The 17,026-nt window shown below is 33.5% G+C and overlaps 1 protein-coding gene across 1 annotated transcript in view; it reads right to left on the reverse strand.

Moving 5' to 3' along the window:
* The window catches only part of LOC118182555 (chordin-like protein 1), a 156,690-nt gene that overhangs the window by 107,057 nt on the left and 32,607 nt on the right, over nucleotides 1–17,026 (reverse strand). The window contains exon 2 of the mRNA XM_035351925.2: nucleotides 4,829–4,930. Coding sequence (XP_035207816.1) covers nucleotides 4,829–4,930 — 102 coding nt within the window. The remainder of the gene's footprint in view (nucleotides 1–4,828; nucleotides 4,931–17,026) is intronic.

The following is a 17,026-nucleotide window of genomic DNA, read 5'->3' on the forward strand; positions in this document are numbered from 1 at the left end:
TTGGCCAAGTGATTTTCAGCGGCGCTTCGGTCTGCCAGTTTTTTACCATCAAGAGAGTTTTGCACAGACAGAAACAAATGGTAGGCAGATGGTGCAAAGTCCGGGCTATACGGCGTGTGCATCAAAACTTCCCAACGAAGTTCCGTCAATTTGTTCCGAGTCATCAAAAATGTGTGTAGCCGCACATTATCATGATGGAACACAACTCCCTTTCTGTTGGCCAAGTCTGGTCGCCCTTTCTGGACTGCTTCGTTCAAACGGTCAACTTGCGTACAGTACAGGGCCGAATTTTAGGTTTCGCCAGGTTGCAGCAGCTCATAATGGACGATTCTCTTCCAATCTCGACATCGAAATTTCAGAAATGGAATCAACCAAACCACTGCTGGGTTTCGTTCACTCAGAGCATTCTCACCGCATACTTCACAGATTTTTCGGCATGTTTTTGAAGCGTTTTTATAGTAAAAAGCATCACATACCGTGTTTCTTCAGATATTTCACTCATTTTCAAACCAAGATATTTTTAGACACGAGCAACAAATTAGAAAACTCTCTTCACAAACAATGGAAGCTGAATGTCACCTTTTAAGCACATGTTCGTTAGAGACAATCGGGTGAGTGCTGCCGGATATATAGGCATTAATACCATCTAGTGGCAAAAAAGCGCGGAGACTTTTTATATTACCCAATATAATATTGGAAAAGAGACATTTTATTTACGACAATAGTTATTTATGTTAATAATTTAATTTTTGTTGTCATCGGATACATCAAATAGGATGTAAAATAACTGCATACATAAACGTAGCTGACATATGGTGATTTATTACATAAGATTTTTATTGTTGAGTTTTAGAATTTTATCTCTTATTTTTATTAATCTCGAATAATTCTGTTGTTGATACTTATCGCTTTTAGTCTGAGTAAATTACCATTCACAATGAACAGACGTTTTTGCGAACATACGATCTTTCATGCCTCTTTCACGACATAAAAGTGCATTATTTAGGGCAGGGTAAATTAAATCATTTGAAATGCCCTTTTACTTGCTTTTGCTAATATTTTAAATCAGGTGCTATTTTATACCCTGGGCAGAGTAAACGAAATAATTTTTTAACAACTTATAAGTAGACAATGGCAAGATTTCCTGAGTCTTTTTCTTGTATATGCTTTCGTTGGCATCTAGAATAAAATTCAATAACTATGATGCCATTTTTTAGTAATATATAAACTGCAATATTCTTTGCACATCGCTCTGAAATTTTGTTCAAATGGTAACACACTTTTTAATACTTTAATATTTTTCTCTGTTTATACCATTTTAGTTCAAAAAAGGAGTGCAGAAATGAGCGCCACAGCTTTTAAGCTGAATTTTGATTTTACTTGAAAGTAAAGGTTTAACTTTTTAAGTAGGATAAGTAGGAAGAAATAGATATTATTTTTATGAAAGTAGAAAAATAAAACTGCTGTATAATTTTTAAATCTCGCGCTTTAAAAATGCTTTATTTTCAATGGTAAACGCTTTTAGGTCTTAGATTCTATTCTGAAGTTTTCAATTTGCAAGTTTATTTCAATTATAGCTATTTTTTAATACAATCCGTAATGAAAGGACTAAGTTTTCAGGAATCACATTTTTTCCATCTGCTAATAATTTCATTAAAATCCAGATATTTCGCAGAGTTCAATGAACAACAAAAACAAAAAATAAAGGAGGGGGGTCGGAAGATTAGCAGAGCTATGTTGTATGAGATTATATTTATAGGCAATTTATTCCTATTTCCATGGTTTGTTTAATTTTTTTTTGTATTCATTTTGTCATTTTTCCGCAAGATGAAATGAATTTGAAACAATTACTATAAAATCCGATTAAATGTCCTTGAATTTAAATACGGTTTACGATGGGCACTTAATCTTCTGACTGAAAGTTTTCAGCAACTTTCGAGGTTTCCAAATAGCGTCATTATTTATCGATGACAGCTAGACTGTTAGTGATAAGAATTAATAGTGTCCACACATACACTGAGATGGATGGCCATTGGTTTGCGTTTAGATGCGGAGAAAGCAGACGGGCGGGGACAAGAGGTAATTGTTGTAATGAATGGAAGAGCAGAAGAAGTCTAGTAAATTGTTCTTGCAGTAATGCAACTTGCAGGTGAATTAGGCAATGGAATGAGTTATTGTACATTAAACTTTGAAATATGTTGAAGAGCTTTAGAAATTTGTATTAGACTCTAGAATTTTACTGTTTGTTAGCATGAGTACATAGTTCGTTGCTGCATTGTCGAGACATTTAATTCCATTTAAAACAATGATACCGTTTCTAAGAAAGAAAGAATTTTAAGATATTTGTGAAGGGGAGGAATTCAAGCGATTTAATTTTCCTACTCTGAAAGTTTCAACGAACAAATAATTAGATTAGATTAAGTATACTGAACTATAGAAAAGCAAACTAAGCTATATTTTTTCTCAAATGGAATGCCTTGATGGATGAATTTCTAAAGGAAACTCTCTTCTATTATCCTGCTGATTTTAATAAGATGTGTATGCTCAAGGTATTTCACAATGCAGATTAGATCTCCTTCTTAGGTTTGCATTCAGCTATGCAGGCGGATTTAAAAGGATGTAAAATTAAGTACCTTTTGAACATTTGACAGTAAGTCTATGATTTCAGTTTAAAAAAAGAATCAAATAAGGTAAGCTTTCAGGCTACGAAATTATTTACCAAATGCTGCATTTTAGTAAAAATTCGCGGAATTTGAATTTTTGTAAAGTTCTGTACTAGACAATAGGCTAAAGACTTGCTAGGAAAAAGAGGTTAAGCAATATTTGAATTTGATTGGGGGAAGGAACTGTCAAAGCTGAGTAGCTTAAACCATTTTGATTTGATTAAAGTACGGCAAGAGCCGGATATAAGAGGTTGTATAAAAGCAAATTTCGAATTTTAGCGTTCCACAGATAAGAATCTTTAACCTAAGCTTTCATATTAATATTTTACTCTCGTAAGACGTAACTACCTTCAACAATATTATATGCAGACCTCAAAAATATTAGTTACTGATATCTCGGATAATTTTCATCGTATGATGAAACTGCTTCCCTCAATTCAGCTAAGGAAAACAAATTTTCTTGCTGACATTTTCACTTGAAGAACATATGTAAAATTTTAAATTTTGTATACATTAAGATCGTTTCATGGCGATCTGTTAGTCTCACTTATTTGCTTCATTTCTTAAATTAAAGCCATAAGTCTGTGACTAGTCATTCAAGATGTTAGTCGTTCATATTGACTGAATCACGCAAAGGAATTTTGAAGTCTTATTTTCAGTCTTTTGCAAAGTCTTGCAGTCTTTTTATCCTGTTATCTTTCAAAAACGTAAGTCGACTCTTCTGCAGTAGTTAGTTACACTAAATATGAATGATATTAACCATTGAAATTGTGATCATGGAACAGACAAAATAACATGCGCATTAAACTTAAAGTCGATGAGAAAAATATATATGAAATATTTCCTGATGACTCTAGGAAATTTGATAAATATATGATTAGAATTAAAAATACCACTTACATATACGAGTCATTAGAAATCTTTCAGGAGCAAACAGGAAAAAGAAATGGAAAGTTTATTTTTATTTCAACCGTAACTCTGATACTGATTTGTACCCCAGTATCCCTTAAATGTCCTTCAAGTTTCCCTACACACACACACATATATATATACTTAGAACAGATATTTCAAACCAACAACTTAAACATCCTATTCGTCATCACAACAATGTCTATCAAGTTAGATATAGATATTCTGGCAATAAAAAATGCGTACGGACATTGGAAATGTTGTATTCATATTTTTCTTCCTAATACTTATCTAATGGACTGAAACATATGTAATTTTATGAAAAGCAGTAGTAAAATATACGTCATATTGCAATCTTTAATAAAAGTTAAACCCTGTATGCTGCTCTTGTCATAATTCCTTGTCATATACAGCACATACCCTGCTATATTTTCATTAGTCCACTCTTCGAAAAGTTGGACACCCCTGCTTTAAATCAAATAACTAATAAATAAATACTTAATGATTATGTTAATAATTTTCACGTTTACATAATTTTTAGTTTAAAATTTGTATGATTGCCTAAAACTATACACATATAGTAATCCAGGAAAGAAACTCGTATTTATATGCATTATTTACGTAAACCTTACTTTCTAAAGTTTAGGTTTATTTACTTTAATATTTCTATGTACGAACTATGTCGTAACTACCTGAATCAAAGCCTTTTAAGGTGAACATCTCCCATAGACGGCAGTCCCTAAAAGTGAACAGTACTCCTTAAAATATAAATAAAGATCGTTAATAACGATAATCGCATTAAAGCGGCCACCTCTGCAGAAGACTAAAGACTAAAATAGTTAGAAACTTTATGGAGGTTTCTTAAATTTATATAAAGATCTGACCTGGAAGTTAAGAATAAGAGGAACTGCCTCAAGTTTTAGGTAATTAGGCAATTACATAAAATAATTGTCATGTTATAGTTCTTGTCTGTATTGTAATCTCAATACACGACACTAACTTCAAAGGCATTTAATTTTCAATGAGTAATTTTCAGCTGTTATTTTGTAAAATTTGCTTGCTTGTATGGTTAAAATGCAAACAACCCTTTAAAGATATTATAATTTAAAACCAGCCTTTCGACAAAATTCTTAAAGGAAATCAGTATAGGGTGAAAAAATCTTTGAATAAGCTAGTAAATCATCGCTATAATGAAAGTTATTAATCAACATGAATATATTATAAATAGATTGTAATGTGCATAAATAACTACATACCTAGAACTCCAATGAGCAACAAAAGAAGAATATGCGAAACGTGCGCTGCATTCTGTGGAGAAGTATTGATGCTTTGACTCATTCCATGATTTGGAGGAATAACTGAAAACAGAAAATTAGAGGCTCTTATTTCTAATCATTTAATTTAATTATGTGTGATCTTTACGATTAAAGGTAAATGCTCACTTTTGATCAAAGACAAAGGTGTGAGAACTAAAATCAGAGAATCATTTTAAGCATGAATGGAATAATCCTAAGTGCATACGAACTGTCATATATGCTATGAATCACAGATACTTCACCATTGACATTTTGGAGATGGTCAAAGTTTTTCTCACAGAAGTAATTAAGCACTATGAAAACAGAATATATAGGCGCCACCAAAGATTTTTCAAACAGAAAAATTATAAGTTTTACATCTTGTAAACCATTCAACTTCTGGAGAAGATAAGGATTACAAAATAATTCATTTACATTTCTGTCTTTGTTGTTTCTGTGGTCGTTCTGTCGTTGAAAGTCATATGAAGCAGTACTTTAATGAGGCTAATATGTTAATATCTTTCGTTTAAGTATTAACAACAAAACTCGAGTAGAACTAGACAAGAACTTTTCTCTGTCTGTCTTCAGGGTGCGGATTCTAAATGCATTAATAATTACCAGATTTTCGAGGTCAGAACAACCATTAGGAAAGTAATGCTGGACATCAGTTTGTTGTGTCTAGATCTGCAATTTCCATCAGTCTGCACGCGTACTTTTCAAAACATTTTTCTTCTGAGTACACAAAGATAAAAACAACTGTCCTATGTCTGCTACAAACGAGTTCGTAAATATTCTGTAAAAAAGCTTTTAATAGTTCAGCTAGAAGGAGACAGCTGATATTTTCTTTTACACCGACACAGCCATTAAGGCCAAGTTAGGTTTCTCAACTTTTACATTCCAGTGCCTAAAGCCTATTATAATTTTTAATTGCTACAGATCCACCTGAAAAAAAAACTATCCTAATGTAGAACATTCCCAAACTTGTAAATATTTTGCACTAAAATTCTTTTTCTGCCAAAATGAACGAAACATATTCAAATTCAGATATCCTATTTACATTGTGAAATAAATAATGAGGAGTGCACATTTGCACTTTTTATTCCGCATTGCATACAAACTGACATTTAATCGTTAGTTAATATGCTTCAGCAATTTTGTGCAGAGCGAGATAAATTCTTGCCTTCTTCTTTATGATGAATATTTGTCAGCATATTTATGTTGCTTAAGCTTTTAGGCATCACACATTAGACATGGAATGTAATTCTTGGCTTTTGTGTTTATGATGAATAATTGTCAGCATATTTATGTTTGTTTAAGCTTTCAGGCATTACACATGGAATGTAACACTTAAGTTTACTTTAATTATTGGAATCAAAAATACTTGTGAAAGTTAAGAAATAAATATTTTATTTGACTGTAAAATACTGTGAAGAAAGTAAAAATTATAGAAAATATTTTGCAATTTGTTAATATCGTTTTTCAGCTACTGATTTGTTTTTAGATTTGCTTTAATTCTATGTATATTTAATGCCTTAAAACGTTATCTTAAGAAACGGCCCACCAGCGGCTGAGCGGTTGAATCGCTCAACACTGGTAATTCGGTCCGAGGTTCGAAGCCCGCGAAAGGGCTGGTTTCATGGGCATTTTCGTGGTTTTCCCTATGTGTAATGTGTAGACGAGCCAGTTTTTCTTAGAAAGTCCTCCACTAAGGCATCCCTCTCCTTAGGGAAATAGCCCTCGAGTGCTTTGCCATAATAAAATAAACCAAACCAACCAATAAGAAATATTAGCAAGCCATATATGGGGTTAAAAGTACTTATAAATTTGCATACTTGTCCCAATCAAACTGGGCACTTAAATATCAAGTTATAATCACAATACGTTTTGGATTTTTTTATGTTTCTTTTCCTAATTGCTTATTGTAAATCGTGTCTATCTGTTTCACGTTTCTGTGGTCTATTCTTGTTTAGGGCTTTTCATTTGTTCGTAGTCTCATCAAAGTCTCTTCAGTTTGCAAAATGTTTTCGAAAATATATACGTGCATATGTATGCAGGATGGTTTTCACGCGTTTTTTTCCCGTGAGGCAGTCTTTAATTAATAATTTTCGTAAGTTACTTACGATAGGTGCTCAGAAAAGGTAGTTATAGATTTTATTTCCATAACTATTAACTCTAGACACATGTATTTCCAGTTTCCAAAGTTAATACCAAAGAGGGATTGAGAATTTTACAAAAATAGTTTTAAAATTGGTGTTAAGAGGCTTTATAGTCATAAACTTTAACCGTCCAGCAAAGGCTGATTACAGCTGAATGGATAAAACCTCCTAGCATCGGTATTTAACCCAGATTCTAATCCAAGCAAATGAGTTGGCTGCATGATATTCCCGCCCTCCCCATATGCAACGCAAACACGAGACTGTTTACCATAGAATGTTTTCTATGAAGGCATCGCTTCCGTTAAATAGACAGCCTTTTCAGGCTTTCAGGCTTGGTCCTGATGAATTAGTCAATCAATACCAAATATAAAGTGAAACACCAAATGAGGAAATATTGTTTATGCGTTTGTAAGTTAAATATAAAACGTTCTTTACTATTAAGTGAGAAATTCTAGGAGATAGTTTAAATAATAGTTTCATGGAGACTTACTCAAATTTAATTAAGAGTAATGCTTTACCTCATACGGAAGCATTAATCATCAAAATGAATAAATTTTGCTTAGCAGTTTGCCACTAAATCTGATCAAAATCTCTTTTCACGGACAATGAAAAATGATGAGTTAATAAATTGGCTATTTAATACCTTCAGAAATTTTACACGTAGAGCAACAGAATTAATTGCATTTATTAAAACATAATGAATACTTTACTTTTTAGACTTAAGGATCAATGGAACTCATACAAAAACTACATTTAATTTTTACGTATTCAACCCATTCCCAAATTATGAAACTGTTTTTATAATATTTTCTTACTTTGAGGAACTACGTAACTATAAGTATATATATCTAGGTTCAGTATTTAAAGAAAAGGTATTGTCACATTTTTCAAAAAGACTGCTTGGTGAGCATTTATATATACAGGGTGTCCCGTAAATGTTGCGATGAACTTCTGAAGGAGGTAAGGCAGATCATAATGATTAAGAATTGCATTGGAACCCATGCCCAGAAACGTCATTGTACGCCGCCAGGGGTTGCTGTACAGAAGAGTGCTAGTGGAAAGCAAAGAATGTCTATGTAAAGAAGGAAAGGCTCCGTAGACGTAATGTAAACCAGTTTGTCTTCTACGCCGCTAGAAAGAAGAGGGACAATTTGCCAAGGGATTTGGCGACGGAACCTGTTGGGGAGAATTTCCCCTTTTGTGATGTACCTGGCCGAGATTTTCTACCTTCGCCACATGTACAGGAAATTGAGGAAGACGGGTTAAGATGAGTCGCTCTTTGACTTTTCGCAATAATTTAAACTCGAATTTTCGTGCTTTTTTGCTTTACTACTTGAACTTGTATTATCCATATCGCAGTTTGCTGTCTGATTTTATATCTGTCAATATGTAGGGGGAAAATGGTGGTGTGGTGGTGTATTTAATTATGGCAAAGCATTCGAGGGCTATTTGCTTAAGGGGAGGGATGCCCTCGTGGAGGACTTTCTAAGGGAAACTGGCTCGTATACACGTTACACATGGGGAAAACCACGAAAACACCCATGCAGGCAGCCCGTTCGCGTGAAAAAAATGGAGTCACACAGCTTTAAGCTCTTGATAAACGTGACTGTCGAACCTGTACGAACTTCGACATCAGCTTCGAGCTTTGGTGCTTTTTGGCGACAGATATTTCACACATGCGCAGTTGTGTCCCTTTTCGTTTGGAGGGAGCCACTCCTGCTTCTGCGAAGATTTCCTTCTTAACAATACATATTCTTTGTGGAAAGTGAGGATTGCCTCATTCGAGCGGTAGGTACCATACGAAGAGCATGGAACGCTATACGAACCTATTCCACCAAATGTGAGGCGCAACTTGTGATTCCAACATGATGGGGCGCCTGCTCATTTTGTACTGGGTGTTTGTAGCCATTTGGACAGATCATTCCCGCGTCGATGGATTGGGCGTGGTGGACCAGTTCCCTGCTACCCTCCCAAGGTCACCGGGTTTACCGAGTCTCGATTTCTTTTTGTGGGAAGCCATCAAAAGTGTCGTGTATCACGATCCTGTTGTGTTTGAAATGGATCTCGTGACAAGACTCGCCTGCTCAGCTGCTACCATCAACTCCCAGTGTGTTTGAACATGTCCGGCAATAAATGGTCCGCGGTATCAGGCACGCTTTGCGTCCGATGGTGCCAACTTTAAGCATCTGTTGTTCATCAACATTCAAGCTGTCGTACACTATTTGTATTCACGTCCAATAAATGTTGCAAATTAATCACTCTTGTTTCTTTTCCTGTCTTCTACCTCTGCTACCACTTACCCCTGACACCTGACATTTCCGGGCATGGGTTTCTATTTCAATTCTTAATCCTTATGATGTGCCCTACCTCCCCCAGAAGTTTGTCGCAACATTTACGAGACACCCTGTATAATAAGCCCTCAATAGTATTTAACTGAAACCCAATTGTATTTAACTGAAACCCAATTGTATTTAACTGAAAGCAATTGTATTTAACTGAAAACTTTAGATAACCAACAATATAATGCCCCAATCGCGCTCCCTAGGATGAAATTTTAGAATCTTCCAGGTTAATTTCTAGTCTTTGAAGATAATCTCTTCAGAGTACTACAACTATCGGATTGTGAAAACTTCGCTAAAATTTAGGGGTCGTACTTAGCCTCCTGTATCATTTCAAACAGACACATTTATTTACCACTGTTCAACTTGAAATAAAGAACTGATTGAGGTCTTTTGATATGAATGTCTTTTGATAGTAAAACCGAAATTCATCCTGGTCCTTTCAAAACCAAAAATCCAATATATTTCTATATTTCTAGATTTTTTTTGTTTACATCATATTTTCATGATATATATAAATAGTATATATATATTAAAGATAAAGATTAAATAAATGGCACATATCAAATAAGAATAGTAATCTATGCAACAGGAAGGGAGGAAATTTAAAGACATTTGAAGCAAAAACTTGAAAAAAAAAAACGATAAATAACATAAAATAAATTCATTTTTACCTGCCGAAAAAATAATTAACAGAGCCACGTTTCAGAATTATATCTGGAGAAATTGTAAACGAAAATAGCGTGGCTTTGTTGATAATTCTTTCGGCTACTCCTTGAAAACGACTTATACGGAACTTAAACAGAACTTATACTTAAACGGAATTATCAATATTTTTTTTATTTGTTGTTTGTTTTCAAGTTTTTGCTTCAAACTGTTTCTAATTTGTGCCTTTATGTTACGTAGTTTCCCATTCTTGGTTGATATATATAAATATTTTCTATTTATTTTATATATTTCTAATTTAAATTTGCAGAATTTTGAGAAACATTAACTGTATTTATTTAAATAAATATTCTTCAATTTTTTTAATCGTGAGGTTTATATTATTTTCATTAATACTTATTTTAATTTGTTGGCCTTTTCTGTCATTTCTTGTTTCTGTCGCGTTTCCTTTCCAGGATGTGAATGAGTTAGCGTAAATGAGAGTGTGTTTAAACTGAAGTGGAGAAAGGTTACTCAAAGCGTGTTTCGCTAATGAATATGCACGTTGTTGTTTCTGCCAACTATTCGAATACTAAATCTCGACTCCGCATTCTTGCCGCCGAAGTTTAGTATCACGCCGGTGTAGGTTTCTGAGTCAACCTGCTAGGCTAAATTAATTTGTATAATCCTGAACTACTAGCTTATCTTTAAATTTAGTTTAGTTTACCATTATCTTTAGTTTTATCATCACAAGTGGATAGTGGATGTGTAAGCACAAAGACTGTGCGTCTGTAAATAACTGAGTTTAATAAAGGTCCCTTGACGGCCTTCTACTGTTATATTCAACTTCTAGTCTTAGCGATAAGTCGCTAACCATATATTCGCGTAAGTCTAGTATGCTAGCTAAGAATACTAGACATTGCATTATCTCTCTTTATTTCTCTCAATATTTCTATGTGTGTGCGCTATTTATAAATATTATATATATAAAGTAAAACAAAAAAGCATAAGTGGACCTTCGAGGTAAAAGTCTAGCGTTACCACTGCTAAGATTGTAAATTTAAATTTAGTTAGTAATTTTTAATTTCGAGTATTACCCAGTAAATGAAGAGCATAAACTACTGCCAAATGAATTTCGTTAAAAGTTAACATTTTAGAAAATTGAGATTAAACTACGGAAAAAGTACATAGTATAAATTTTAAACTATAATGAAAGCTATAATAAAAAACTCAAAGTACTATAAAATACATATCAAAAGAAAAGAAAATTGTTGGTCATTAATTATTGTTGATCCCATGGACGAAGGCCGACTTTTTAACTCTTTTTCACAAAATCACCAATAATTAAGGAGTGATCGCGTTTCGTCTCCTTCGTATATTTCAAAGAAATCTTTTTCAAGACATGAAAAAAGCCAAGAAATGTAATATTTTTTAATTTAAATCAGAAAATTTCAAGAAGGAAATTCTCCGATGGAGCCAAAATCATACACAAAACAAATTATACAAAAAATTAAAATTTAAAAAAATGTTATAAATTTTTTTTTTAAACTGATGATTGGTTGAAACAAATTATTTAACTATACAGTTAAAAATTGTCGTATGTCATAATGAAATAAAAAATTGGCTAAAAAGTATAATTTTAATTGTTACTTGCAATTTATACATTTTCAGTGTTGATCCCATCGTCCTAATTCGAAAAGGAGGGTTGTTAACAAAGCGGAAACGACGTTGAAGGTTGTCATAAAAGAAGTTAGGCAGTGTTTTTTACTATTTTGCTGTATGTAGCTTTTGAATGGCAAGATATTCGTAGATTTTGGAGGATATATAGACCACGTAGATTTTCAATCCCGCTTATTTAATTTTCGCCTCGATTTTGAATCTCGGATTTAGCTTTTATTAAATTGTACACTCCTCTCCCTACTTTATGCGTTTTGTTAGCCAATTTTATTAGCACTTTTTAAGCTAGATAGTTCTCTATTTCATATAGGCATTTTTCATTCATTTAACATATTTTCAAAGCATAATTTCACTCAGCATTTAGTATACTGGTCCCTACATGCAATCTGTTTAGGCGTCCTTCTATTAGAAAATATAAAATTCTGTATTTTATCCAATTCTACTAATAGATGAATATAAATCTTTGGCAACAAAATGAAATTAGCATGAGAAATTAAAGATTTTAAGAGGCTGTTAGAAGATTTTTGTGAGCTTCCTTACTGTGCCGAACAAGCTTCTCCCTAAGCACAGTTGACTTAATACGTCTCAGAAGAACTTGATTTGAACGACTACAAAACTAAACGTTTTACAGGTTTGTAGTTCTCGTATATAAAAATAAATTCTGCATAAAAACGTTCTTTACGAAAGCATTTCCCTTAAGATAACCTTGAAGCTTCTTACCGTAATAAACAGTCCTAGCCATTACAATTTTAGTTCAAAAATCACTTCTTTTCTCAGAGAAATAGCTAACTGATACCTAGCAAATTATTACTGAATTACCTCATTACTCGGTTTGATGAGTGATGCAAAGGTAGCTCGACCTAGGTTCGAATCCTTGTGAACAGGAAAGTGACACTGGCGATTTCATATTTGCCCTCATGCGTAATGTGAACACCGTTCACTTTACATCCTCCACGCAGACATTGCTCTTCTTCCGCATGTAGCCCTCGCGTGTTTTACCATATTCGACTAAAACAATCAAATAAGCATTTGACGTGAAACAATACACGGCGAACAATAGAAAGATACTCTGCGGAGGGAAGAAAACGAAACGTATCAGAAAAAAAGATTAATAGAAAGCAATTAAAATAAAAAGATCACAGAAAATATTTCTTATTCAACATTGGTATTGCCAATGTTTGTTGGATTATTGCATCTGTAAACTGTGCTTTGCTGTTATTAAATCCTCAGCTAATACTCTCATTTCACAGCCAAAAGTAATGAATGGATTAGATTGAATCTTTTGATTTTAGCAAATCACTCTAAAGTTTAGCTGTTTAAAAGGAAAAATACGTTCGTGGAGGAATTTCTAATAGAAACTGGCTTCTATTTCCGTTGCACACCGAAGTAATGAAACCAGCACAAAACCATCAGTGTTTCATGCTTTAACCATTCGCCTTGTGGTCAGTAAAAGATAATTTTGAATGTAGAGTATTTAAATTAAAAGAATTCAACCATTATCGGACAATATTTAAAGTAAGTTAATTCAACCTAGGGTAGATTAGGTTATTTGAATATGGCGAAGCACAGAACGTCTATCTGTCTAAACGAAGGGATGCTTTCGTCGAGGACTTTATAAAGGAAACTCGGCATGTAATCGCGTTACACATGAGGAAAACATGAAAAACCAACAATGCAGGTATCGCGTTTGTCTCATATCGAACCCGTGTAGAACTCCCTAAATTCAGCGTTCTTAACCATTCGAATTCAACCGACATCGTATGGTATTTAAAATAAATGAATAAACTCAAGACCGTAAACCTTAGTCCACTGAAATCTGAATGCTTTATGCTGAATGCTTTCAAAATATATTAAATATTATAGCATGTTTACCAATAGTTTTTGCAAGGGCATTTTTTATTCCCTGTACTGATATAAACTTCGCATTCTTATTTATAACCCTTATGTTGATAATATCTGAGCGTGTTTATTTTTAACAATAAGTTCAGGATATTTCAGAAAATTTTGGGACGCTTATTTCATGGAAAAAGATAACGTCTTGCGCATTACATTTATAGAAGCCATTCGCCAAAGCGCAGTTACGATTCGATGCCTGTATGTCTTTTCTTGGCTCTTAAAATGCTCGATAATGGTCTGGAAGAGGTGGTTAATGACCAAATAGAAGTAACGGTTAAAGGCCAAAGCTAAATTTCTTCAAAAGAAAATTGCACACTTTAGATAAAAGATATACCCTAAATTCAGCTTTGCTGTTTACGTTTTTTGCAGTTCTCAAGGACAAGAAATAGCCATATATATGTCTAGTTTTTAGAGAGTATTTTGCAGTAAACTATTTTAATTAATTGTTTTGGAAACTGCTGGAATGATTAAGTTACTCGATTACTCCCAAGAGTGTCTGAATCTTATAAATTTGACAACTTTATTAATTGTAGTGTCGAACATAAAAACCAATGTTGCGTTTTGTTTTTCATAATTCCATTCCATTAATAGAAATCCAATGTAAAAGAATTTTGGACTAGACAGCATTCAGCAAGCTTGAGTAAACAAAATGTGGCTTGTTTAAAATTATGGAAAAGTTATTATGTTTATTTAAGAATTACAGTTTAAAACTCTGCGCCAATATTAAATAGGTGGCAATCTAAAATTTGAAAATCATTATCAGAGGAATCAACGATATTGATAGAATTTGACTAGTACAAAGGGAAGGACGTGTTCAGCTGTATCTTCAGAATGCTGGAAAGACTGTTTCAGTATTTATTGCAAAGACTGATAATCACTCACACATATCATTCATAGCTTATATTTGAGATGCAATAAATTGTTGCCAGCTTTATTGCTTTTCAAATAAGCAAGTAGTAGAGTACCAGTACACCACGAAAGCATGCAGAAAGGAGAGAGAAAATACATTATATATTCCTCCTTTTAAAGGGCGACTGGGGATTAAGGGACCCTAATCGCCAAATCCTGGTGGCGAAGAATCATCAACCACCACCTTTTTAATTCGGGCGCCCCTGTAGAGTTATTAGGATATTTTTGAATGCAGGAGACGTGAAAAAATGACCAATGCCCTCGCCTGGATTCAAACCTGAAACTGTTGAATACGCGCCGAGTATGCTAATCGTTACACCACAAAGGAATACCGAAAGGAGGGAGAAAATATCTTATACATTAATAAAATTAGTTTGAATCACCTTATGTTTTCTCTTACAAAAGCATTGAAGAGCAGAATTATCTCTGTATTATGACGTCAGATTAAAATAATATTTCTTTCCCTGTTAGTGCAAATTCATTCTTTTCAGCCAAATATCCATAAAAACATTATTTCCGAGCATATTTATGTTACCTGTTAACTTTCATATTGTTAGACTCCCTAGTTCAATTGCTAAAAATAGAGCTTTCATTTATTATTAAAGTTTCGTACGAATGCTGCTTTAAATGCGAGTTAACATTTCCCACAGAATTCTTAAATTTTGATTATATCTTTTAATTTTTCCTATTTAAAACTGAATTCATCATACAGTTTTTAAATCTGTTTACAAAATAGCATTTCTTTATAACTTAGTTAAGAGACGTTTCAATTATAACAAGCACTTGAGGCCTATTTTTTTGAGAGTTTCTGAGAGAAGCTGTATCTTTCTTACATTTCATATGCGGAATGAAAAAGGAAAAGCTATATAATCATCCCATTCTGTCCCTGATATTCAGGCCGAGGAAGTAATTTCTACCGTTCCATGGCTGCGCTCCAGTCATTCTGTCACTGGAGGGCTCTTCATCATAATTTCTTTAATTGGTATGCTTAGATGTTACATTTTTTTCTAGCCATGTTGCTTTAAAGTGAAATGTAACGGTATCATGATCACTGGCACTGTAATGTTTTTCCTCCATCCTTAAAGCGGAGCTTCACGATGTAACTGGAAAACACATCCGGATAGCAATCGAAAAGCCCGGGATTCGAGTCCCAGCCAAGGCAATGCACATTTTCCGCGTCTCTCGCTCAGAAATAAAATACCTATTGGTCTCTACAATGTCACCTGAATTAAAAGGTGGTGGACGGTATTTCATTACCACCAGAATTGGCGACTACTTACCCTTCTCCCCATTCGTCCTTTAAGTGCAGGAGAATGTAAGATTCCTCCTTACTTTGTTCCTTCGTGGTTCGTAAAAGCACGCCCGGCTAGCAATTGTAAGGTCGGAATCCCGGCGAGCGTGCTGCACGTTTTTCATGTCTCCTGCGTCAAAATAAAATGCCTAATGCTCTCTACAACGCTGATGAACAACCTGAGGTAAAAGGAATATATCCTTTGAACTATGTTTGCTCGTGCAAAAATTAAATAAAAAATTTCTAATATCGAATTACGATTGCAAGGTAACCTTTACAGTAATGTTTGTCAAGAGAAGGAAATAGTCCTTACAAATTGTAACAAAGTAATAGCTTTGCCACTGCCCGTAGGCTAGGACAATGCTTCCTCCAAACCGTTTAGCCTAGCAGCCAGCATGTATATGATTGTAATTTATCGCGACTCACATGCCGATAGCGGCTATTTATCGTAAACCGCATCTTTTTAGTGTTAAAAAAGATTTCTAGAAGAAAATAATATAAAAAAATAAAGCAATAACGAATAAACATGCAGAATTATTAATAATTACTTGATAATTCTAAGCGAATTCGTAATTACATACAATACATATAGTTGTAAAATAATAAAACAGTTATTTTAAAGTTTTGAAAAACAAACTCCAAACTACTCTCGTCTCACTCACATTCTAGGAACCGCTGAGTTATGACATAGGAGAATCTAAAGACATCATACATCACAGTCAATATTAGTAAGGAAACTTTAAAGACTATTCTGCCAGTTACTTAGTCCGTAAATCCTACTTAATCATACTCAGGACTTAAGAATTTGATTTTTTCTTTTCTTTCGATACTTTGTGTGCGTAAATGCAAAATGTTGTTTTTCTTGTAAATTTGTAACTATTTTGCATAAGTTACATTATTGCTATCCTTTTACATGCTATGAATTTACTTTAGTCTTTTTCGAAGGCTTTTAAATCTTTCCTAATAATATTTCAGGTATCTTAACTTTTCTAATTCCCTATAATTATTTTTATAATTACCTCTAGAATTTTAATATCGCTCTTATTTTTAAATTAATCCCCTTTGCAAAATATATTAGAAAATCTTAAGTGTTATATATATAGATTCCTTTTAATTTCCGACTCATATTTTCTTACGATTTGAACAATTCTTAAAAAATACATAACATTTGTATTCATCTGTTCAAAAGTTTACGGAAAAGTCTTCTCACATGTCTAAAAATTCCAATCCTTGGATTTAACTGTCG

Source organism: Stegodyphus dumicola, chromosome X2 (genome assembly GCF_044657685.1).
Source record: "Stegodyphus dumicola isolate Sdum_Otavi_A_Nest chromosome X2, ASM4465768v1".
NCBI classification, from domain to species: Eukaryota; Metazoa; Arthropoda; class Arachnida; order Araneae; family Eresidae; genus Stegodyphus; species Stegodyphus dumicola.